This window comes from Trichosurus vulpecula, chromosome 3, assembly GCF_011100635.1.
Source record: "Trichosurus vulpecula isolate mTriVul1 chromosome 3, mTriVul1.pri, whole genome shotgun sequence".
NCBI classification, from domain to species: domain Eukaryota; kingdom Metazoa; phylum Chordata; class Mammalia; order Diprotodontia; family Phalangeridae; genus Trichosurus; species Trichosurus vulpecula.
This window is the reverse complement of record NC_050575.1, coordinates 228,838,267-228,865,435: the sequence shown is the minus strand read 5'-3', so window position 1 is coordinate 228,865,435 and position 27,169 is coordinate 228,838,267. Positions and strand designations below refer to the sequence as shown.

Below are 27,169 nucleotides of genomic sequence, written 5' to 3'. Positions count from 1 at the left end.
ATAATACTAGAAATAATTAAGTAAAATTTTCCTGAGGCATTAGAACAAAGCAGGGAAGCAGAAACAGAAAAAATCCATTGAACACCACTTAAAAGAGATCATATGAGGAAAACTCATAGGAAAATCATAGTTAAATTCTGAAACCCCCAGCACAAAGATAAAATAAAGAAAATATCAAGATTAAAACAATTTAAGTATGAGAGTGCCACAATTACAGTTACACAAGACCTAGCAGCAGAGACTTTAAAGGACCACAACATATAGAAGAGCAAAAGACCTGGGGCTCTGGCTGAAAATATCATACCCTGCAAAGTTAACTATTATTTTGAATGAAAAAAAATGGATGTTTGATAAATTCTCAGACTTTCAAGACCTTGTAAAAAAAATCTGGAACTTAATAGAAGATTCGACATACAAGAACCAAGAGAAACATAAGGTAAGTACCAAAGACTGATTATAAGGGATTTATAAGGACAGACTATTTACCTTTTATATAATGTAAAATTTAAAATGCATGTCTAAGATTCTTATTTATAATTGGTGAGCTCATAAAAAAGATAGGGGGAAACCTGATGACAACATGAGTTTTAAAAGTAAAATCATTTAGGAACAGCTAAAAAGAATAACTTTTATACAAATGAGGTGCAAGGGGAAGAAAGGATACAGAGGAATTAGATGGGGGAGGACGGCTGGTAGTTCTGAAAACCTACTTTCATCGGGAATGGGTTTAAGAGGGAACAATATATATTTAGAAAAGTCTAAAAGTTTTCAAATTTAGAAGAAATAAAATGGTATAGGCTTAGAGAGGGGGGAGAGGAAAAGGTAGGGATCTTTAGGGGGGAGAATGAGAAAATGGGCAAAAGGGGGTAGAGAAGAATGTTTAGATTTATGGGAATGGGAGGATAGGGAAGGGATCCTTGGAAGGGGGTAGGCAAATAATGTGAAGTCAAGATAGCAGGTAGAAGTAAAGTAGAGGAGGCAAGAGGGATAGGAAATGAGATATGCACAAACATAAAAACAAAGATCAGGAGTAGAGTATGTTTGGGAAGTATATATCTATATATGTATATGTGTATGTATATATCTATAGCTATTGAGAAACATATCTAAATTATATTGTAGAGTTCTTGGGGTGGGGTGAGGGGAAAAAAGAACAAAGTAAAGAAGTGCACAGCAGAGAACAAAAGAAAACTCACAAGGAAGCAAAGAAAAGATGGACAATTCTCAATACAAGGTGTATTATTTATCATACAGACTTTCCTGAAATGAAAATTTAGTGGTACATATTTTGGATCCTCTCTTATGTTCTGCTGTGCACGTGATATGCTTTTTTTCTTTCTTACTTTGAATTTAAGTTTCAATATTTAAGTTTATGAAATGTTTTTTTTCTTTTCTCTATTCTGTATTTGTGTTCTGGCCCTTGAGTCTAAAATAAAATTAAAAAGAGAAAAGAAAGCATCAGTAAACTAGGATATTTATCAGAGCATTATGTGTTTCAAGAAAGTTTTTTTTTCTTTTATGAGGGGAGAATGGATGAGACTTTTAACTCTAACAATGAAAAAAAAACCTAATCAACCAATGCAGGTCAGCACCTGTTCCACAATTTCTAGTGTTGGAAAGGAATCAGAGACACTAAGAAATTACATGCCCTATTTAGGGTCACTCAGTTTGTATTAGGAAGGGTCCAAAGTCCAGGTTTTTGTGACTGCAAAACCAGCACTCTGCCAACTGTTCTAGGCTTACTCTCCTATTAAGGTTTCATATATTAAAAGATAAAAACAAATCCATATGCAGAGAGAGAAGTGAGAGGAGAAAGAAAGCAAGGCAGAGATTAGTGACCAATTTGTAAAGCAGACAAAGAGTGCAAGTTTAAGATGAAGAAAGTGAAAATAACATTTTAAAATAAACACCATTCAATTCTGTGACGCCATATTTGGAGAAGAGCCCAGAATACAATGTTTAAGAAGTGCCCTCAAGACTCCAGAGTTGCTTCCTTGCTTAGCGGGTAAGGGAGTCAGGGGAATCAGGTCAAGAAATGTCCCCCTTGGGACTCATTAAAGCCCCTGACCCTGGTCCATGATGTTGTCAGCTCAGGTAATCAAAGAATGCCATCTGAACTGAGCTGAGGCACAGATCCAGTCTGAAGAGGAGGCATCTGATGGGACAGCAGACTTACTCCCTCAGGAATATAGCTCTTACTGTTTTTATTCTTCCCATTAGACAATAAAACCTGCATATGGAAAGATCTTTCTTTGGTAATCCCTTTTTTTTTTCATTTTTCGTGCTGCTCTTCTCACTCTGTGTCACGTTTCTCTCAAATCATGGCAAATTCTGGGTTCCTTGAGATGTAGACTTCTGTTTGCTTCTCGTTGCTGGTAAGGAGGGGCTGGTTCAGGGAGAATTAAGTAAGATAAGCTGCTTCTTGATAAGCTTCTTCTTCCCTTTCCTCACACATGGGAGTAAGAGAAAGGCAGTGGGAGCATGCTATCTTAATATTGTTCCTGTGCTGTGACCATACCTGCCCAATTAAATCATCAGAAAAGCCAAACATTACCAAACCTGGATGCACTCCTAACCATCTCATCCCAGCAATCCCATCCCACATTCATCACTGCTAGAAAATAGAAATTTTTCTCCACTTGATCATTTCAGACTTTCAGCTAACCATAGAAGAGCCAGTGCAGTTGAGGATTGACCCACTTTCTCCATGAGCGGTAAGTGAGGAACTATGTGTTGTGCCTCAGAGAGTCACTTGGAATCAGAATCTGCATTTGCATAAGGGAGAGGAAATGAAGCGGGATGGGGTAGAAAGAAAATGGGATCTAAAATTCTCTATTCCAAATTAAAGAAAGAATGATAGCAATGGATGAAAAAGCCCCTGACACCTGTGTACATATCTTTTCTCCTTTATCCACAGATTTTCCCAGTGAGGCACAGCTCTATTGATGAGGAGAAAATTGAGGACCAGAGAGGAGTATGAATTGGTTCAGGGTAACCTAGGGAGTTATATTCAAATCTGACACTGGAACTCATATCTCTTTATAGTGCCTTACTTTTGGACTAGTACAACAGTGGTTCCTGCTATAATGAGCCCCTTGGACTCTACTTCACCATAGTCCACCACAACCACTCACATCAAATCCTCCCCAGATAGACAAAGTGCAATATTTAATAATTTTTATTTTTGGAAAACAGTTCCTCCAACTCAGTACCCACACAGAGCCCTATGTCCATATAAATACTGTAGTCTCTGCTAGTCCCCAAGACAGCTTCTGGTGTTAACTAATGGTGAAAAGAATCTCTGGCATGTTGTCTTCTTCTATCTCACAATTAACATTAGATATTTAAGGCCCTGTAGATATAACTTCTCCTAAAAGAACCCTTTGGCCAGTAAACTGACCAAAAGTAGACTATGCACAGAAAAAAAGATAGGGAAAGAAGTTAAAGGAAGAGGTTTTTTTAAGTCTTAATTTTGTCAAACCTTCTCCTAAATGTTACCAAAAACTGGACGATATTCCAGGAGAACTCAGGAGTCTGTCTTTAGCTTCTACTTGGACATGAGGTTATCACTTGCTCTGAGACTTTGCTTTTCTTTTTCCTAATTGTGTGTAGAAGTCACAATTGGACCACTGCTGATATTAGTGTTTTCTATCTTGGGCAGAGCCTAAAAGGGCTCTGATGGCTTCTGAAGTCCCCCAGATGGCCTCTAGCACATACTCTAGTGGGCTATCTTTAATATTATACTCCTATTAAATATAGTCTCTGAAAAGCCATTTGTCCAATGTCCCCCTCCTCCAAACCACCATCACTCTTCCATTCCAAACAGGAGATCAGAGACAAGTTCTAGGACATTTTTGTTTTCAAAAATATCTTCTTTTTCTCTGTCTCCTATTATCCTTCCCATGGTAGATTGTGGAGGGGAAGGAGAAGGCACAAACTATAAATCTGATTTCGTGTATAAATTTCTTTTCCCCTTAGAAGTGAATATATTTTCAGATGAGATTTGCATAGGTATGTGAGATCTCTCAGAATAAATCCACTCCTTAATCATTAGGATCATAGACTTAGAGCTCAACTAATCAAAAATCTTCACTTTAATGAAGAAACTCAGGACCATAGAAGTTAAGCAACCTGCTCTAAGTCACACAGGTAGTAAGTAGGGTAACCTGCTACCTCCTGGGTATTCCAATTAGGGCAAAAGTAATCCAATTGGCAGCAAGGTAATAGGTTAGAAACCATATATATCAACAGTACTGTAACATGAGGGTAAAGGGAAAGTAGTAAGTAACTGAATAACAATAGAACAAACATAGCACAAACAAGTTACTTTGTATATGCCTTTTTAATGCTTTCAAAGCACTTTATATATTTTAACTCATTTTATCCTCACAACCACCTTGTGAGGTAGGTGCTATTATTATCCCCATTCTGCAGATGAGGTGGGAGCTAGGTGGCACAGTGGATAGAGTGCCAGGCTTGGAGTCAGGAAGATCTGAGTTCAAGTCTTGCCTCAGACAGAATGCCTTATGTGACTCTGGCAAGTCACTCACCCCTGTTTGTCTCAGTTTCCCCATATGTAAAATGAATTGGAGAAAGGAAATGGCAAACCACTCCACTATCTCTGCCAAAAAAACCCCAAAAGGGATCACAAAGAGTTGGAAATGACTGAAAATGGCTAAACTACAACAGTTGAGAAAACTGAGGCAGAGAGATGTTAAATTACTTGCCCCTGGCTACCTATAAACTAGTGAGTCTCTGACGCAGAATTCAGATTCAGGTCTTCCTTCCTCAAACTCCAGGGCCATATCCACTATGCCACCTAGTAAACCACATGTCGCTAGACTGTACTCCATTTCACTCTCCTTCATTCCCTTATTTCACACTAATTTTCCCTATTCTAGATTGCCATTCCCACATCTTGTTCATACAAACATTAAACCACATCATTCATTGGCACCTTTATCATCATTTCCTAATTCCATTGTGGACCAGTCTCCACCTTTCTGAAAAGAAAAGAAAGAATATTTTCCCATTTCTCTAGCCTGGTCTCTGAACTTTGGGCAAAGAGGAATAACACCATTCCTTCACCCCCCCAGAGCTTGTCCCCACCTGAGCTGCCTAAGGCCTTGAGAGAACTCTACCCTAAAGCTAAAGGCCTATGGAAGTTATAACCTACCTACATGCATTCCTTGATAATTAACACATTCCTCATCCCAATCTGAACCACAACCACCCCAGTAATGTTTCAAAAGCCCAGTTCCTTTTTCCCTCTCACCCCAATTCAATCTTCATAATTTTCCACTCTGAGGTTACCCATCCCTTCTACTGTGTCCTCTCAAATACTACTTCATAGGTAACAAATGAACTTTATCTTTAAGATATTCCTTTCTCATTCTTTCCATCTCTCTGCTCTCAATGACATCTATCCCCTCTCTAATAACACACAACCCCTGCCCTCCCTTTCCAACACCAGCTTTATTTTCTTTCATTCCCTCACTTCACTGATCCAAGTAGGGCAGTACTCCTTGTTCCTTATTACCACTTTGAGGCACTTCCTCTACATCCCTAACTTAATCTCTCCTCCTCTGAGGTTCACTCAAACCATATCTACCTCCCAATCAAAATTCTGGTAAGCATTGGCAAAAGGTATCCAAAACACTTCCCTTCTTGCCAGAATGAGTTTAGTGCCTACATTTTAGTCTTTCTCTCATACTAGGGTATGTCAACATACATGTTGATACTGTCTCAACCACTCTAACTTTCCTTTTCCTCAAAATACTCATTTGATATGATCTACTTCTTCACCCAACTTTAGCTGCACAAAAAAGATGATTGTGTACTTGATCTTGGCAATGTTACCATCCCACTAAAGCCAATAGTCCTTGAAATCATCATCATCATAATAGTTGTCATTTATATAACAATTTTAGATTTATGCAGTGCTGCATGTAGTGTGTGTCGATCTATGTCTATATCAATGCAGATAGATAGATGTATCTATATCTATGTATATGGACATAGATGTAGATGTAGATGCACATAGTATCTCTTTGATCTTCCTCAACACTGTGAGGTAGGTTCTATTATCATTATCATTTTACAGAAGAGGAGACTGAGATTAAGGGAATTAAGTGACTTATCATGGGCTCTGAAACTGTAAATGTCTTTTGCAAGTTTTTAACTCAGATCTTCCACACAACAAGTCTATCAACTGCACCAAGTAGCAGCTGAATGTTATAATATTAAGCCATTAAATCTTGCCTATCTTTTCTTCTCTCCTAAAATATGTGGTACAAATCACAGTATTCATGGTATTTCTTTTCTTCTCCATCACAAACTTCAAAATTCCCATTATATCCACTTGAGCAATCACTTACTCATCATAGTAAAAATCAGGCCCAGCAAAGTCATTCGATTCTCAGTTTCTTGTCAACTCCACTTCCATTTAAAGAACAAAACATTTTGTTTAATCAAAGCATAAATTTCTCAAGCTCAGTTTTGGCAGACATCCCTATCCATTATCCAGGTATTTTAAATTCCCTGCCATCATACCCTAACATCATACCACCATGCCATGTTTGTGATCTGATTCCCAAACTTTTTTTCTAATTATTCCTTATGTTTGGTTTATTTGAATTATATTTCTACAACAATGTCAGCTCTGATGGTCCTTCCAATGACCCTCACCTAGTTGTTCTATATAATATTTCCTCCCCCCAACTGCCAGGATCTTACATATCTTCATAGGGATATAACTTCTTAATGTGCAATGCCTTTTCTCTGCCTCTTTTAACCCTTCTGTTGATTGTGAATATGGTGAATACTTTCAGAAGTATCATCAATGAAGTATCATAATTACTTAATCTCAACTAATCACAATTGAACCAACAAGGTCAAATTTTCTACATGAGTTGGGATCTATTTTACCCTGTTTATTGTCCATTCTTTCTGCTTAGTGTATGTAGACATTTTGGGCACTTTATTTTATTGCTGGATTCCTTATTTGATATTTTCTCCTGAGAAGTATTCTCTTTTCTATTCTTATTGCTATATTGGACTTAGCAAGCAGATTAGTAGATTTATGCTAACACTTCCCTCCTGTTCCTACCTTTTTTATTTTAAATTCTATTATTTAGTTCCAAAAATTAAGTGATTCTTTTCTTCTTTATAAAGTTCTATTCTCAAATCTCCTAGTACTGATTAGAACTTATTTTTCCTTCCTCGAGTGTCTACTTTCTTTTATTGAAGCAATGCTCTTTCCTAAGAAAGAAAAGAAAAGAAAAAAGAAAGAAAAACATTACCTTTGTCTCTAAATATATACCTCATTATATACATATAGTTCAGAACATCCATGCTGAAAAACACAATCATATCTTGGTATGATTCACAAACAATCTTCTGAATCATAAATTCACTGCTACTCTTTCAAAGAATGCTTTATTATCACTGAAAATTGAAAGTAGAGATATATTACAATAGCACTTTCACTTTCTTTTTCAGAATAGAGTCCAACCTATAAAATGTGCACACATAGCTGCTATTTTATACTGGTAGGAACACAAACATGCCATAATCCCAGAAAGTAGTTGCAAAATTAGGCTATTCCAGTCTTTTATACTTTGGGACAAATCTTGTGACTAAATGTTGCGGAAAGCTATCTGTTTAACATATATATATACATACATATACACACACATACACACTGATGTGAGGGATTATTGGAGGAGGGATGACCTCCCGAGTAATACCTAATTTATCAAGGTGAGCCTTGCAATTTTTCTGTCGATAGAATGATGCAGTCTTCTCAACTACTTTTCATTTGCAATGCAAATATATTCTTTCCTGGATTTTAAGCCAGCATAAAGAGAAGCTGACCCACAAGCTGAAAGCAAATTGTTTAATTATATACAGATATTTCTTTGCATTTCTCTTACAATAACTTTATACCTTAATTCTGCATCAGATGCAGACTCACTTAGTCACAGGTGTCATTGATAGCCACTCAGCCTTGAGACTTGTACATGACCTGTGGGTAGAAGATTTTACCAGTGATTTCTTAGTCTTACAGAGAGTCACAAACCTTTTTCTTTCTTTCAACACTGCTTCTATCCATAGGGCAGCTGACCAACTCATTGTCAAGAAGTATTTGGATCTGTGAAACAATCCAATAAAAATTGATGGACTTTTCTGCCTCCCCCTTCAATCCTGTCTTCTTCACTTGATCTAGCTATGTTTTATTGAACATTAATCCAAGACAACTTTACACAATGGAGTTGACTCATGTGTGTGTATACATAAATATGTATACAAAGAAACAGTGTTTAATAATATTGCAACGCATAATTAAAATATATTCATTTATTGAGCAACTGTAAGATTGATGCTCTCTCTCCAGAGCCCTAGAAGTCTCCCCACAAACCCCCAGACATAAAATCAATCTGGACAAAAGAGTTCTAGAACATTTATAGTTTGAACTTGTCTAACCTCCCTTTTAGGGAGGAAAATAATGCCCACTCAATGCTCAAGATTCCAGAACAGTTGTTCCCAAGGTATTTTGTTCTGCAAACCCTTTCAACAACCACAAAATATGTTGTGAATCACTGGGATAACTTAATATGCTACTCAAAATGTTCATTAAGTGCTCACAGTGATTATAATAACTTTTGCCCAAAAACTATAAATTAAAATTTTCACTATATAATTGTATTCATAAATTATAAAAAATTACTCTGTCAGTAAATTGAAATTTTTAAATATAAAATTATTTATAAAATAATTACAGATAAATTATATGAAACATTCTATAAAAATTAAAAGTGATTTAGCAAGACCTAATATTCATTCTACAACCTGCAAAACATCATATTAAATATATTTTATAAATTTTATTTAATACAAATAATATCCTTAGTTAAAAAATGACTTGAAAGTTGTTTAACCCTTGTGGTAGTTTGGAAATAATTGGATAACAGGTTGTGAAATGGGGAGAAATGTTGCATTTGGTCAGAAGGGGTGAAATTTGAGGTAATCGTTGCACAAAAAACCAAAATTATTGTGAACATAATCATAACAGTTTTAAATCACTGCAGAAATAAACATAAACCTATAAAGGTTCAAACATATGCATGCTTGTTGGAACAGCAGAAAAACGTTTGCAACAAAATTGGTCAATTATTACCTGCTTAAAGAGCCTTTAGAGAATTTATGGTGTGAACCCAATGAACCATTTCCAAACATACCCAAGATGTCAGCAAACCACTAAATGGAAAGTATTACTCCAGAGGAATAGGTGGAAATGTGGAGTTTATAGATTTATATTCTAGCTTGACTTGGGGTTCCTGCTCATTCACTGGACATAGAACTCAGTCCTGGCATTTTTGTCATTATCAGAGATATGCAACATTTTCAAACTGCAGGTAATCCATCATGAAGTAGGACAAGTAGACTTGGCAGAAAGCACTAGCAAAAAGGATGCTGCTGCCATCACTGATCCTGGAAACCTTTTCTCTCTGGCCCTTAACTTCATTGCCTTTTCTCTCACAATTGTCACTCTTCCTGCCCCATCCTCAGAAAAATTCAAACCATTTGGACTTTTAGGGGAAAAGAAAAAGAAAATAAGATGAATGCAACACAAAAGCATAAATTTATAACATTATAGGACAGAAACAAATAGAATCCTAATTGTATCTAATCAGTTTTCTTCACTTTACTACTCCTCTTCAAAATTCATCCAAATATTCCTGCCAACTTGACCTTCATAATTGTAAATGTATTATAAATTATATAAATCTATACAATCTATATAAATCAATTATCTTTAGGCAGAAAACAATAAAACTTACAAATGCATGCAAGAATTTTTAAAAATCTAAGTAAAAGTAAAATTATGAAGAAAATCTAAAAGAATTACCCCTTCACATTACCCTAAAAAGTGTAATGGATTTTATGTGGGTTTATACTCTAATGTTTAGAGGTTTCTATTTACATACATATTGTAACATTAATCATCACTTTTTATTTGGCTCAATTTGGTGGTCATCTTTGTCAATTGTTGGAGAAGAAATACTTTTATCAGAAAGTAAGCTCAATAATTGTTGCCATGAGTCCAATTGGCTGATAAAAAGGCTGTCACCTTATTGACTTACCACCCACTGACTTTTATTGGCCTGTAACAGCATGCATTTATAGTATGTCTGGATTTGTTGGGTCTATGTACTTATCTCTCTGTTTTGATCCAGGAAAAAAAGATCTTGTGCAATGGAACTCTGGAACACCACCTTAGAGAACAGTTTCTTGCTCATTGGAATTCTCCAGGACAGTAAGTATCCTGGACTTGTTTGTGCCATAATTGCATTCCTCTACCTGGTGGCTTTGATCAGCAATGGCCTCCTGCTCCTTTTGATTGCTGTGGACAAGAGGCTTCATGTACCCATGTACTTCTTGCTCAGCCAGCTCTCACTTACGGATCTGCTGCTTACAACTGTCATCTCTCCCAAAACACTCGTGGATTACTTGTGTGGACAGAGTACCATCTCTTTTTCAGGCTGTGGATTTCAGATGTTTCTGATATTGATAATTGGAAGTGCTGAAGATACCCTGTTGGTCTTCATGGCATATGACCGCTATGTAGCCATTCAACATCCCCTGAACTATATGGTCTTCATGAGACCAAAAGTTTGCTGGTCCATGGTGGCCACATCGTGGATTCTGGCATCCATGAATGCCCTTGTGCACACCATATACTCTATGCACTTCCCTTTCTGCAGATCCAGGGTGATAAGCCACCTGCTTTGTGAAATCCCTCCTTTGCTGAAGCTGGCATGTGCTGACACCACAAAGTACCAGTTCATGGTATACACAATGGGTGTGACATTTCTCCTCATCCCCCTCTCTTTTATCCTTGCTTCCTATACCCTAGTTTTAACTGCTGTGTTCCACATGCCCTCAACACAAAGGAGAAAGAAAGCTCTCCTTACCTGCTCATCCCATCTGACAGTAGTTGGGCTCTTCTATGGACCTGCTGTGTTCATGTATGTCTTGCCCAGTGCTTACCACAGCCCTCAGCAGGATAACATCCTTTCCCTGTTCTATACCAATATTACTCCAGCCCTGAACCCGCTGATCTATAGCCTGAGGAACAAGGATGTAGTGGAAGCCCTGAAGAAGTTGCTACAGAAATGCCCCTCTGAGGTAAAATTGTAGATCCCTAGACAGGCCTTTGCTTGATCTTCTAGCTCAGAGCTAGTAGCTGGCAAATTCTCTCTAGGCTCATTTCCACCTCTCTGGAATGTTTCATGGCATACCATAATCAAATTTCCCTTTTTATTCTTCAACACTGCCATATTCCATATATGAGGTCATTCAGGATGTGAGGGGCCTTTTATATAAGGGGCAACATAAGGGAATTCTAGAGAGGTATAAAATATTTGACTTCTCTAATTCCTGGAAATAATTGTGCCCACATAACAAAACTCTCCCTTCATAATGCATTCCGGAATTTTTTATGGAATTGTATTCAAAATCTGCAGCCTATAGCTTGAAGAATACAGTTTCCTAATTTTGAAAACTAACATAAATTTTGTCCCCCTTTGGTCTCATGATACTTCTCTCAATCATCATGATTTTCAAAGATCACAAATAACAGCTCAGCAATCACCTATGTGAATAGCATCCTCTGTATAATTACTTTCCCCCGAGTCCATTCAGCTTTTGCTTGAAGGTGTCAAGGAAGGGTAAATCCATTGTTTCCAGGGAAATTAACTCTTGACCAATTATATTAATGAGTTTTTACATTTATTAAATAATATTGGAGCAGCTAGGTGGCACAGTGTGTAGAGAACTGGCCCTGGAGTCAGGAGGACCAGAGTTCAAATCTGACCTCAGACATTTGACACACTTACTAGCTGTGTGACCTTGGGCAAGTCACTTAATTTAAATTGTCCTCCCTTCCCCCCTCCAAAAAAAAAAGAAAAAAAAAGGAAAATATTTAAATAATATCAAGGGTCACCCCACTGAGCAATAGAGAGTAGTGTAATGGGTATAAACAGGAAGCTACATGCTACAAATTGAGAACTTTTCAGAAGACACAGTGTGAAAAGTGATACAAGGAGGAATGAATGACAAGAAATATATGGGCAGTTCCATCATGACAGCAAGGAATAACCTACAGACATTGTTATATTGATGTCTGTGCAATGTCAAGAAATTAAAAACAAACAATCAAATAGGTAAACCTCCTGTCCAAGATTTATAGAAGGACATAAAATGAATTATACAAGATGGATAGGCATGGATAGGTTAATCAGTGAGAATACAGATCTGTCACAATATAAAAATAGAGCTTGGCTTAGAGAGTTGTTTGAGCGACATTTGGGAGCTGCAGTTAGAAGTCAAAGTTAGATGTCTGGTATCATTAAGGGGATGGGAGGGAGGTACTGTCCATATTCAGTAAATATAAAGTCCTGTATTTCTCAGAGAAGTTCGTATTTAGTTGTGCTATACACTATAAAAGTACTTCACATAGCTGCTACTTGGAGCTATGTGAGTCCATAAAGTAGTTTTAAAGAATTCAAGTCTCTTTTTTATTTTTATTTTTTAGTTTGAAATACCACTGTAATGGAGAGCCTAGAGCAAGTTTCCCTGTTAGGCCAAACCTGTGGCATTTTCCCTCTCCTTCCAAGGTCAGTAAAATATCTTTCAAGGACAGTAGAATGACCATCAGATCTGGAGTCAAGATCTGAGTTAAAATCCAGCCTCAGATACATACTAGGTGTTTGACCTTGGGAAAGTCACTTGACTCTTTCTTTTTCTGTAAAATGGGAATAACAAAAGCATTTTTGTTCCTGGGTTGCTATTAAAGTTAAAAACAGGAGCTTCCATCATAATGAGAGTGACAATAAGCAAATAAATATGTATATATAGGGTATATTCAAGGTAATTTCTGAGAGAAAGCTCTAGAAGCGGAGCAGACTAATAGCAGAGAAGGTGCTAACCTGATTTGGTAGAAGAGATTTCCTCAGCAGAGAGTTCCCTATCCAGGTGAAATCGAAATCCTGGAGCCAATCTATATTTTATTCCTAATAAATCCATTAGCACAATTAATTCTATAAGGCAGAACTTTGTAATTATTTTACAGACAGTAAAATATAGAGAAAATTTTAAGGTAAAAACAATCAAGATAATTAAAAGGTTTAGCAAAGTATGTTGTAGTGTAAGTTCACAAAGTTATTAGAATTTCTTAACATTAGCAAAATGAGAAGACAAATATGAAGAAATTCCAATTAAAATAGCTGTATAATTCATTGATCTAGGAGTTAAGCAACTAAAATCCAAGTATGACTTATTTAACCAAATTACAAATACTGTTTATTAAAACAAATGAAAGCCTAAATATTTGGAGTCACAATTAATGTTTGTGGTTGTGTCGTACCAATATAATAAAAGAGACGATACATATTTTTTACAGATTTAGTAGTACTTGTAGTCAAATTACCAAGGGGGTACTTTCTAGTGCTCATTAAAAGAAAAACCCTTTATATCAATATTGTGCATGAATTATAATAAAAGATTAAACATTTCAAGAAAAGTGGCAAAAATATAGAAATAAAAAGGTAATATCAATGCCAGATCTCAGGTTATAAAGAATTATTAGTAATTAATAAGCAATGGTCAAATAATTAATTAGTTCTGGTCCAAATATCAAAAAATGGATGAGTAGATTAGAATAACCAAGGCCTATATATAAATCAACACAGTGGCTCAATGTTAAGTCCTAGAACACAAATGGCAGGATGAGATACCCTTTATTTGACAAGACCTGTTGGAAAAGTTGAAAGCAGTTTGACATGAAAATTGGGTTTGCTCAACCTTGTGCACTTAATACTGCAATACATTGCAAATAGATAAATGATCTATGTGTCACATTGTTAAACATGAGAGAAGAATGGAAATAGAGAAGGTTCTTTCTAAAGCTCTTTTTAAGTGATTCTCATATCCAAATCACAATTTTGGTGGGGGAAGAACTGACAACCAGATAAGGGATAAAGGAAAGGACACAATTTAAAATAAATGATTTAATTCATGAAAATTATAGCGCTTTAACACCAACAGACTCGCTATAGCTAGAATAAGAAGAGAAATTATGGATTTGGGTAAAAATATTTTCAGCATCTCTGATAAAAGTTCAAAATTCAAAAGATTTAGGTAATTAGCACAAATGTATAAGACAAAAGAACTTACTTACTCTAATAGTATAGTAGTCAAAGGATATGAACAAATAATTTTCCAAAGAAGTCATGAAAATTATCAACAGCCATGTGACAATCTTATCAAAGCAGTAATAATAAAGGAAAGTTTATGAAATAGGCTTTATCCCTTACAAAACAAAACTCACAGGGATATCATAGTTAAATTCTGAAACCCCCAACTCAAAGATAAAATATTAAAAAATCAAGATTAAAACAATTTAAATATGAGACTGATACAATTAGAATTACACAAGACCTAGCAGAAGAGACCTTAGGGACCACAGGTCTTGGAACACAACATATAGAAGAGCAAAAGACCTGGGGCTCTGGCTGAAAATATCATACCCTGCAAACTTAAGTATTATTTTGAATGAAAAAAAATGGATGTTTGATAAACTCTCAGACTTTCAAGACTTTATAAAAAAAATCCTGAACTTAATAGAAGATTCAACATACAAGAACCAAGAGAAACATAAGGTATATACCAAAGGCTGATTATAAGGGATTTATAAGGACAGACTGCTTACCTTTTATAGAATGTAAAATTTAAAATGTATGTCTAAGATTCTTATTTATAATTGGTGAGCTCACAATAAAGATGGGGGTAAACCTGACTACAATATGAATTTTAAAAGTAAAATCATTTAGGAACAGCTAAAAAGAATAACTTTTATACAAATGAGGTGCAAGGGGAAGAAAGGATACAGAGGAATTAGATGGGGGAGGACGGCTGGTAGTTCTGAAAACCTACTTTCATCGGGAATGGGTTTAAGAGGGAACAATATATCTTTAGAAAAGTCTAAAAGTCTTCAAATTTAGAAGAAATAAAATGGTATGGGCTTAGAGAGGGGGGAGAGGAAAAGGGAGGGATCTTTAGGGGGGAGAATGAGAAAATGGGCAAAAGGGGGTAGAGAAGAGCGTTTAGATTTATGGAAATGGGAGGATAGGGGAGGGATCCTTGGAAGGGGGTAGGCAAATAATGTGAAGTCAAGATAGCAGGTAGAAGTAAAGTAGAGGAGGCAAGAGGGATAGGAAATGAGATATGCACAAACATAAAAACAAAGATCAGGAGTAGAGTATGTTTGGGAAAGTATATATCTATATATGTATATATCTATATATGTATATATGTATGTATACATCTATACCTATCAAGAAACATATCTAAACTATAGACTTCTGGGGGGTGGGGTGAGGGGAAAAAAGAACAAAGTAAAGAAGTGCACAGCAAAGAACAAAAGAAAACTCACAAGGAAGCAAAGACAGACAATTCTCAACACAAGTTGTATTATTTATCATACATACTTTCTTGAAATGAAAATCTATTGTTACAAATTTTGGATCCTCTCTTATGTTCTGCTATGTACATGACAGGCTTTTTTTCCTTTCTTTGTATTTAAGTTTATGGTATGTTTTTGGTTTTTTTCTCTATTCTGTATTTGTGTTCTGGCCCTTGAGTCTAAAATAAAATTAAAAAAAGAAAAAAAGCATCAATAAATTAGGATATTTATCAGAGCATTATTTGTTTCAAGAAAGAGTTTTTTTCTTTTGTGAGGGGAGAATGGATGTGACTTTTAACTCTAACAATGAAAAAACCCTAATCGACCAATGAAGGTCAGCGCCTGTTCCACAATTTCTAGTGTTGGAGAGGAATCAGAGACACTAAGAAATTACATGCCTTACTTAGGGTCCCTCGGTCAGTATGTATTAGGAAGAGTCCAAAGTCCAGGTTTTTCTGACTGCAAAACCAGCACTCTGCCAACTGTTCCAGGCTTATTCTCCTGTTAAGGTTTCATATATTAAAAGATAAAAACAAATCTATATGCAGAGAGATAAGTGAAAGGAGAAAGAAGGCAAAGCAGAGATTAGTGAACAATCTGTAAAGCAGACAAAGAGTGCAAGTTTAAGATGAAGAAAGTGAAAATAATATTTTAAAATAAACACCACTCAATTCTGTGACTCCATATTTGGAGAAGAGCCCAGAATACAATGTTTAAGAAGTGCCCTCAAGACTCCAGAATTGCTTCCTTGCTTAGCAGGTAAGGGAGTCAGGGGAATCAGGTCAAGAAATGTCCCCTCTGTGACTCATTAAAGCCCCAGACACTGGTCCATGTTGTTGCAATCTCAAGTAATCAAAGAATGCCATCTGAACTGAGCTGAGGCACAGATCCAATCTGAAGAGGAGGCATCTGATGGGACAGCAGAGCTGACTCCCTCAGGAATATAGCTCTTACTGTTTTCATTCTTCCTAGAGGACAATAAAACTTGAATATTGAAAGATCATTCTTTAGCAATCTTTTATTTTCATTTCTCCTACTGCTCTTCCCACTCCATGTCACTTTCCTCTCAAAACTTGGAAGGGTTCTTGGTTCCTTGAGCTGTAGACTTCTCTTTGCTTCCCAGTACTGGCCAGGAGGGGCTGGTTCAGGGAGAATTAAGTAAGATAAGCTGCTTCTTGATAAGTTTCTTCTTCCTTTCTTCACATATGGGAGAAAGAGAAAGGCAGTGGGAGCATGCTATCTTAATATTGTTCCTGTGCTGTGACCATACCTGCCCAATTAAATCATCAGAAAAGCCAAACATTACCAAACCTGGATGCACTCCTAACCATCTCATCCCAGCAATCCCATCCCACATTCATCACTGCTAGAATATAGAAATTTTTCTCCACTTGATCATTTCAGACTTTCAGCTAACCATAGAAAAGCCAGTGGACTTGAGGACTGACCCACTTTCTCCACGAGCGGTAAGTGAGGAACTATGTGTTGTGCCTCAGAGAGTCACATGGAATCAGAATCTGCATTTGCATGAGGGAGAGGAAATGGAGGGCGATGGGGTAGAAAGAAAATAGGATCTAAAATTCTCTATTCCAAATTAAAGAAAGAATGATGGCATTGGATCCTCATAATGAAAAAGCCCCTGACACCTGCGTACATATCTTTCCTCCTTTACCCACAAGTTTTCCCAGTGAGGCATAGCCCTATTGATGAGGAGAAATGTGAGGACCAGTGAGGGGTATGAACTGGTTCAGGGTAACCAGGGAGTTACATTCAAAACTGGCACTGGAACTCATATCTCTTCAGAGTGCCTTAGTTTCTGACTTCTACAATGGTGGTTCATGCTATAATCAACCCCTTGGACTCCACTTCACCGTAGTCCACCAAAACCACTCAGATCAAATCATCCCCAGATAGCCAAAGTGCAATATTTGATAATTTTTATTTTTGGAAAACAGTTTCTCCAACTCAGCACCCACATAGAGCCCTATGTCCATAGAAATACTGTAGTCTCTGCTAGTTCCCAAGACAGCTTCTGGTGTTAACTAATGGTCAAAAGAATCTGTGACATGTTGTCTTCTTCTATCCCACAATTTACATTAGATATTTAAGACCTTATAGATATAACTTCTCCTAAGAGAACCCTGTAGTCTTTGTGCAATTTTGCTAAGTCCAATTTTGGCCAGTAAACTGACCAAAAGTAAAATATACACAGGAAAAAAAAGGTAGGGAAAGAAGTTAAAGGAAGAGTTTTTTAAGTCTTAATTTTGTCAAACTTTCTCCTAAATGTTACCAAAAACTGGACGATATTCCAGGAGAACTCAGGAGTCTGTCTTTAGCTTCTACTTGGACATGAGGTTATCACTTGCTCTGAGACTTTGCTTTTCTTTTTCCTAATTGTGTGTAGAAGTCACAATTGGACCACTGCTGATATTAGTGTTTTCTATCTTGGGCAGAGCCTAAAAGGGCTCTGATGGCTTCTGAAGTCCCCCAGATGGCCTCTAGCACATACTCTAGTGGGCTATCTTTAATATTATACTCCTATTAAATATAGTCTCTGAAAAGCCATTTGTCCAATGTCCCCCTCCTCCAAACCACCATCACTCTTCCATTCCAAACAGGAGATCAGAGACAAGTTCTAAGACATTTCTGTTTTCAAAAATATCTTCTTTTTCTCTGTCTCCTATTATCCTTCCCATGGTAGATTGTGGAGGGGAAGGAGAAGGCACAAACTATAAATCTGATTTCGTGTATAAATTTCTTTTCCCCTTAGAAATGAATATATTTTCAGATGAGATTTGCATAGATATGTGAGATCTCTCAGAATAAATCCACTCCTTAATCATTAGGATCATAGACTTAGAGCTCAACTAATCAAAAATCTTCACTTTAATGAAGAAACTCAGGACCATAGATGTTAAGCAACCTGCTCTAACTCACACAGGTAGTAAGTAGGATAACCTGCTACCTCCTGGGTATTCAAATTCGGACAATGGCAATCCAATTGGCAGCAAGGTAATAGGTTAGAAACCATATATATCAACAGTACTGTAGCATGAGGGTAAAGGGAAAGTAGTATGTAACTGAATAACAATAGAACAAACATAGCACAAACAAGTTACTATGTATATGGCCTTTTTAATGCTTTCAAAGCACTTTATATATTTTAACTCATTTTATCCTCACAACCACCTTGTGAGGTAGGTGCTATTATTATCCCCATTCTGCAGATGAGGTGGGAGCTAGGTGGCACAGTGGATAGAGTGCCAGGCTTGGAGTCAGGAAGATCTGAGTTCAAGTCTTGCCTCAGACAGAATGCCTTATGTGACTCTGGCAAGTCACTCACCCCTGTCTGTCTTGGTTTCCTCATATGTAAAATGAATGGGAGAAGGAAATGGCAAACCACTCCACTATCTCTGCCAAGAAAACCCCAAAAGGGATCACAAAGAGTTGGAAATGACTGAAAATGGCTAAACTACAACAGTTGAGAAAACTGAGGCAGAGAGATGTTAAATTACTTGCCCCTGGCTACCTATAAACTAGTGAGTCTCTGACACAGAATTCAGAATTCAGGCCATATCCACTATGCCACCTAGTAAACCACATGTCGCTAGACTGTACTCCATTTCACTCTCCTTCATTCCCTTATTTCACACTACTTTTCCTTATTCTAGATTGCCATTCCCACATCTTGTTCATACAAACATTAAACCACATCATTCATTGGCACCTTTATCATCATTTCCTAATTCCATTGTGGACCAGTCTCCACCTTTCTGAAAAGAAAAGAAAGAATATTTTACCATTTCTCTAGCCTGGTCTCTGAACTTGGGACAAAGAGGAATAACACCATTCCTTCACCTCCCAGGGCTTGTCCCCACCTGAACTGCCTAAGGCCTTGAGAGAACTCTACCCTAAAGCTAAATGCCTATGGAAGTTATAACCTACCTACATGCATTCCTTGATAATTAACACATTCCTCATCCCAATCTGAACCACAACCACCCCAGTAATGTTTCAAAAGCCCAGTTCCTTTTTCCCTCTCACCCCAATTCAATCTTCATAATTTTCCACTCTGAGGTTACCCATCCCTTCTACTGTGTCCTCTCAAATACTACTTCATAGGTAACAAACGAACTTTATCTTTAAGATTTTCCTTTCTCATTCTTTCCATCTCCCTGCTCTCAATGACATCTATCCCCTTTCTAATAACACACAACCCCTGCCCTCCCTTTCCAGCACCAGCTTTATTTTCTTTCATTCCCTCACTTCACTGATCCAAGTAGGGCAGTACTCCCTGCTCCTTATTACCACTTTGAGGCACTTCCTATACGTCCCTAACTTAATCTCTCCTCCTCTGAGGTTCACTCAAACCATGTCTACCTCTCCAAAAAAATTCTGATAAGCATTGGCAAATGATCTCCAAAACACTTCCCTTCTTTCCAGAATGAGTTCAGTGCCTATATTTTAGTCTTTCTCTCATGCTAGTGTATGTCAACATACATATTGATACTCTCTCAACCACTCTAACCTGCCTGTTCCTCAAAATACTCATTTGACATGATCTACTTCTCCACCCCACTTTTGCCACACAAAAAAAGATGATTGTGTACTTGATCTTGGCAATGTTACCATCCCACTAAAGCCAATAGTCCTTGAAATCATCATCATCATAATAGTTGTCATTTATATAACACTTTTAGATTTACACAGTGCTGCATGTAGTGTGTGTCGATCTATGTCTATATCAATGCAGATAGATGTATCTATATCTATACATATGGACATAGATGTAGATATAGATGCACAGAGTATCTCCTTTGATCCTCCTCAGCACTGTGAGGTAGGTTCTATTATCATTACCATGTTACAGATGAGGAAACTGAGGTTAAGAAAGTTAAGTGACTTATCCTGGGCTCTAAAACTGTAAATGTATTTTATAAGATTTGAACTCAGATCTTCCACACAAGTCTATCAACTGTACCAACTAGCAGCTTAATATTATAATATTAAGCCATTAAATCTTGCCTATCTTTTCTTCTCTCCTAAAATATGTGGTACAAATCACAATATTCATGGTATTTCTTTTCTTCTCCATCACAAACTTCAAAATTCCCATTATATCCACTTGCAATCACTTACTCATCATAGTAAAAATCAGGCCCAGCAAAGTCATTCGATTCTCAGTTTCTTGTCACCTTCTCTTCCATTTAAAGAATAAAACATTTTGTTTAATCAAAGCATAAATTTCTCAACTGCTCAGTTTTGGCAGACATCCCTATCCATTATCCAGGTATTTTAAGTTCCCTATCATCATACCCCAACATCAAACCACCATGCCATATTTGTGATCTGATTCCCAAACTTTTTTTCTAAATTATTCCCTCTGTTTGGTTTATTTGAATGTTATTCCTGCAACAATGTCAGCTCTGATTCTCCTTCCAATGATCCTCACCTAAGTCTTCTATACAATATTTCCTACCCCCAGCTTCCAGGATCTTACTTATCTTCATACGGATATATCTTCTTAATGTGCAATGCCTTTTCCCTACCTCTTTTAACCCTTCTGTTCATTGTGAATATGGTGAATACTTTCAGAAGTATCATCAATGAAGTATCATAATTACTTAATCTCAACTAATCACAATTGAACCAACAAGGTCAAATTTTCTACATGAGTTGGGATCTATTTTGCCCTGTTTATTATCCATTCTATCTGCTTAGTTTATATAGACATCTTGGACACTTTATTTTATTGCTGGATTCCTTATTTGATATTTTCTCCTGAGAAGTACTCTCTTTTCTATTCTTATTACTATATTGGACTTAGCAACCAGATTAGTAGATCTATGCAAACATTTCCCTCCTGTTCCCACCTTTTTCATTTTAAAATCTATTATTTAGTTCCAAATGTTAGGTGATTCTTTTCTTCTTTATAAAGTTCTATTCTCAAGTATCCTAGTACTGATTAGAACTCATTTTTCCTTCCTCGAATGTCTACTTTCTTTTATTGAAGCAATGCTCTTTTCTAAGAAATAAAAATATTACCTTTGTCTCTAAATATATACCTCATTATGTACCTATAGTTCAGAACATCCATGCTGAAAAACACCATCACATCTTGGTATGATTCACAAACAATCTTCTGAATCAAAAATTCACTGCTACTTTTTCAAAGAATACTTTATTATCACTGAAAATTGAAAGTAGGAATACATTACAGTAGCACTTTCACTTTCTTTTTCAGAATAGAGTCCAACCTATAAAATGTGCACACATAGCTGCTATTTTGTACTGGTAGGAATACAAACATGCCATAATCCCAGAAAGTAGCTGCAAAATTAGGCTATTCCAGTCTTTTATACTTTGGGACAAATCTTGTCACTAAATGTTGTGGAAAGCTATCTGCTTAACAGATATATACGTATACACTGATGTGAGGGGTTATTGGAGGAGGGATGACCTCCTGAGTAATACTTAATTTATCAAGGTGAGCCTTCCAATTTTTCTATCAATAGAATGATGCAGTCTTCTCAATTACTTTTCATTTGCAATGCAAATATATTCTTTCCTGGATTTTAAGCAAACATAAAAAGAAGCTGACCCACAAGCTGAAAGCAAATTGTTTAATTATATACAGATATTTCTTTGTGTTTCTCTTACAATACCTTTATACCTTAATTCTGCACACAGATGCAGACTCACTTAGTCACAGGTGTCATTGATAGCCACTCAACCTTGAGATTTGTACATGGCCTTCTACCTAGGGGTAGAAGATTTTAGTAAGTCCAGTGGTTTCTTTGTCTTGCAGAGAGTCACAAACCTTTTTCTTTCTTTCAACACTGCTTCTATGCATAGGGCAGCTGATCAACTCATTGTCAAGAAGTATTTGGATCCATGGACCAATCCAATAAAAACCGGTGGACTTTTCTGCCTCCCCCTTCAATCCTGTCTTCTTCACTTGATCTAGCTATGTTTTATTGAACATTAATCCAAGACAACTTTACACAATGGAGTTGACTCGCCACAGAAACACACACACACACACACCTGTGTGTATACATAAATATGTATACAAAGAAACAGTGTTTAATAACATTGCAATGCATAATTAAAATATATTCATTTATTGAGCAACTGTAAGATTGATGCTCTCTCTCCAGAGCCCTAGAAGTCTCCCCACAAACCCCCAGACATAAAATCAATCTGGACAAAAGAGTTCTAGAACATTTATAGTTTGAACTTGTCTAACCTCCCTTTTAGGGAGGAAAATAATGCCCACTCAATGCTCAAGGTTCTAGAACAGTTGTTCCAAAGGTATTTTGTTCTGCAAACCCTTTCAACAACCACAAAATATGTTGTGAATCACTGGGATAACTTAATGTGCTACTCAAAATGTTCATTAAGTGCTCACAGTAACTATAATAACTTTTGCCCAAAAACTATAAATTAAAATTTTCACTATATAATTGTATTCATAACTTATAAAAAATTACGAGTAAATTGAAATTTTTAAATATAAAATTATTTATAAAATAATTACAGATAAATTTTATGAAGCATTCTGTAAAAATTAAAAGTGATTTAGCAAAACCTCATATTCATACCATAATCTGCAAAACTTCATATTAAATTTATCTTATACATTTTATTTAATACAAATAATATCCTTAGTTAAATAAAAAATGATGTGAAAGTTATTTAACCCTTGTGGTGGTTTGGAAACAATTGGATGACAGGTTGTGAAATGGTGAGAAATGTTGCTTTTGGTCAGCAGGGGTCAAATTTGAGGTAATTGTTGCACAAAAAACCAAAATTATTGTGAACATAATCATAACAGTTTTAAATCACTACAGAAATAAACCTATAAAGATTCAAACATATGCATGCTTGTTGGAACAGCAGAAAAATACATTTGCAACAAAATTGGTCAATTATAATCTGCTTAAAGAGCCTTTAGAGAATTTATAGTGTGAACCCAATGAACCATTTCCAAACATACCCAAGATGTCAGCAAAACACTAAATGGAAACAACTACTCCAGAAGAAGAGGTGGAAATGTGGAGTTTATAGATTTTTATTCTAGCTTAACTTCGGCTTCCTGCTCATTCATTGGGCATAGAACTCAGTCCTGGCATTTTTGTCATTATCAGAGATATGCAACATTTTCAAACTGCAGGTAATCCATCATGAAGTAGGACAAGTAGACTTGGCAGAAAGCACTAGCAAAAAGGATGCTGCTGCCATCACTGATCCTGGAAACCTTTTCTCTCTGGCCCTTAACTTCATTGCCTTTTCTCTCACAATTTTCACTCTTCCTGCCCCATCCTCAGAAAAATTCAAACCATTTGGACTTTTAGGGGAACAGAAAAAGAAAATAAGATGAATGCAACACAAAAGCATAAATTTATAACATTATAGGACAGAAACAAATAGAATCCTAATTGTATCTAATCAGTTTTCTTCACCTTACTACTCCTCTTCAAAATTCATCTTAATATTCCTGCCAACTTGACCTCCATAATTGCAAATATGTTATGAATTATATAAATCTATACAATCTATATAAATCAATTATCTTTAGGCAGAAAACAATAAAACTTACAAATGTAAGCAAGAATTTTTAAAAATCTAAGAAAAAATAAAATTATGAAGAAAATCTAAAAGAATAATCCCTTCACATTACTCTAAAAGGTATAATGGATTTTATGTGGGTTTATACTCTAATGTTTAGAGGTTTCTATTTATGTACATATTTTAAAGTAATTCATCACCTTCTACTTGGCTCAATTTGGTGGTCATCTTTGTCAATTGTTGGAGAAGAAATACTTTTATCAGAAAGTAAGCTCAATAATTGTTGCCATAAGTCCAATTGTCCAATGGGAAGGCTCGCACCTTATTGACTTACCACCCACTGACTTTTAGTGGCCTGTAACAGCATACATTTATAGTATTTCTAGATTTGTTGGGTCTATATACTTATCTCTCTGTTTTGATCCAGGAAAAAAAGATCTTGTGCAATGGAACTCTGGAACGCCACCTTAGAGAACAGTTTCTTGCTCATTGGAATTCTCCAGGACAGTAAGTATCCTGGACTTGTTTGTGCTATAATCACATTCCTCTACCTGGTGGCTGTGATCAGCAATGGCCTCCTGCTCCTTTTGATTGCTGTGGACAAGAGGCTTCATGTACCCATGTACTTCTTGCTCAGCCAGCTCTCACTTACAGATCTGCTGCTTACAACTGTCATCTCTCCCAAAACACTCGTGGATTACTTGCGAGGACAGAGCATCATATCTTTTTCAGGTTGTGGATTTCAGATATGTCTGACACTGATAATTGGAAGTGCTGAAGATACCCTGTTGGTCTTCATGTCATATGACCGCTATGTAGCCATTCAACATCCCCTGAACTATATGGTCTTCATGAGACCAAAGGTTTGCTGGTCCATGGTGGCCACATCGTGGATTCTGGCATCCATGAATGCCCTTGTGCATACCATCTACACTATGCACTACCCTTTCTGCAGAACCAGGGAGATAAACCACCAGTTTTGTGAAATCCCTCCTTTGCTGAAGCTGGCATGTGCTGACACCACAAAGTACCAGTTCATGGTATACACAATGGGTGTGACATTCCTCCTCATCCCCCTCTCTGTTATCCTTGCCTCATATACACTAGTTTTAACTGCTGTGTTCCACATGCCCTCAACACAAGGGAGAAAGAAAGCTCTCCTTACCTGCTCATCCCATCTGACAGTAGTTGGGCTCTTCTATGGACCTGCTGTGTTCATGTATGTCTTGCCCAGTGCTTACCACAGCCCTCAGCAGGACAACATCCTTTCTCTGTTCTATACCAATATTACTCCAGCCCTGAACCCCCTGATCTATAGCCTGAGGAATAAGGATGTACTAGGAGCCCTGAAGAAGTTGCTAGAGAAGTGCCCCTCAGCACCAAAATTGTAGATCCCTAGACAAGACTTTGCTTGATCTTCCAGCTGAGAGCTAGTAGCTAAAAAATTCTCTCTAGGCTCATTTCCACCTCTCTGGAATGTTTCATGGGATTACCATAATCAAATTTCACCTTTTATTCTTCAACACTACTGTATTCTATACATGAGGTCATTCAGGATGTGAGGGGCATTTTATATAAAGAGCAACATAAGGGAATTCTAGAGAGGTGTAAAATATTTGACTTCTCTAATTCTCGGAAATAATTGTGCCCAGGTAACAAAACTCACGCTTCATAATTCATTCTGGAATTTTTTTATGGAATTGTATTCAAAATCTGCAGCCTATAGCTTGAAGAATACAGTTTCCTAGTTTTGAAAACTAACATAAATTTTGTCCTTCTTTGGTCTTGTGATACTTCTCTCAGTCTTTATGATTTTCAATCACCACAAATAACAGCTCAGCAATCACCTATGTGAACAGCGTCCTCTGTATAATTATTTTCCCCCAAGTCCATTCAGCTTTTGCTTGAAGGTGTCAAGGAAGGGTAAATTCATTATTTCCAGGAAAATTAACTTTTGACCAACTGTATTAATGAATTTTTACATTTACTAAATAATATTGGAGCAGCTAGGTGGCATAGTGAGTAGAGAACTGGCCCTGGAGTCAGGAGGACCAGAGTTCAAATCTGACCTCAGATGTTTGACACACTTACTAGCTGTGTGACCTTGGGCAAGTCACTTAATCTCAATTGCCCTGCTTTCCCCCCTCAAAAAAAAAGAAAATATTTAAATAATATCAAGGGTCACCCTATTGAGCAATATAGAGCAGTGTAATGGGCATAAACTGGAAGCTACATGCTAGAAATGGAGAACTTTTCAGAAGATACAGTGTGATAAGTGCTATAAGGAGGAATGAGTGACAAAAAAAAATATGGGCAGTTCCATCGTGACAGCAAGGAATAACCTATAGACATGGTTAGATTGATGTCTGTGCGATGTCAAGAAATTAAAAACAAACAATCAAACAGGTAAACCTCCTGTCCAAGATTTATAGAAGGATATAAAATGAATTATACAAGATGGATAGGCATGGATAGGTTAATCAGTGAGAATACAGATCTGTCACAATATAAAAATAAAGCTTGGCCTAGAGAGTTGTTTGACTGACATTTAGGAGTCGGGGTTAGAAGTCAAAGTTAGATCCCTGGGATCATTATGGGGTTGGGAGGTAGGTACTGTCCATATTCAGTAAATATGAAGTCCTGTATTTCTTAGAGAAGTTGCTATTTAGCTATGCTATACATTGTAAAAGTATTTTGAATAACTGCTAATTGGAGCTATGTGAATCCGTAAAGTAGTTTTAAAGAATTCAAGTCTCTTTTTTATTTTTCTTTACTTTGGAATACCACTATAATGGAGAGCCTAGAGCAAGTTTCGCTGTTAGGCCAAACCTGTTGCATTTTCCTTCTCCTTCCAAGGTCAGTAAAATGTCCTTCAAGGACAGTAGAAAGACCATCAGATCTGGAGTCAAGATCTGAGTAAAATCCAGCATCATATACATACTAGGTGCTTGACCTTGGGAAAGTCACTTAATTCTTTCTTTGTCTGTAAAATGGGAATAACAAAAGCATTTATATTCCTGGGTTGCTGTGAGGACTAAATAATATATGTAAAGCACTTTGCAAACCTGAAAG

At 36.6% G+C, this 27,169-nt stretch overlaps 2 protein-coding genes across 2 annotated transcripts; both read left to right on the top strand.

Annotated features, from left to right (window-relative positions):
• The first annotated feature begins 10,257 nt into the window (after window positions 1-10,257).
• On the top strand, window positions 10,258-11,202 carry LOC118842404 (olfactory receptor 2AG1-like). Its single transcript, XM_036749933.1, has one exon. The coding sequence runs from the start codon at window positions 10,258-10,260 to the stop codon at window positions 11,200-11,202; it is 945 nt and encodes a 314-aa protein (XP_036605828.1).
• A 13,341-nt stretch (window positions 11,203-24,543) lies between these two features.
• On the top strand, window positions 24,544-25,488 carry LOC118842403 (olfactory receptor 2AG1-like). The gene has a single exon (XM_036749932.1). It carries the CDS (start codon window positions 24,544-24,546, stop codon window positions 25,486-25,488), a length of 945 nt encoding a protein of 314 aa, XP_036605827.1.
• Window positions 25,489-27,169: the final 1,681 nt, after the last annotated feature.

What these genes read in the sequence shown, in the direction of transcription:
- LOC118842404 (XM_036749933.1), top strand. Translation starts at nt 10,258, where the DNA reads ATGGAACTCTGGAACACCACCTTAGAGAACAGTTTCTTGCTCATTGGA.
- LOC118842403 (XM_036749932.1), top strand. Translation starts at nt 24,544, where the DNA reads ATGGAACTCTGGAACGCCACCTTAGAGAACAGTTTCTTGCTCATTGGA.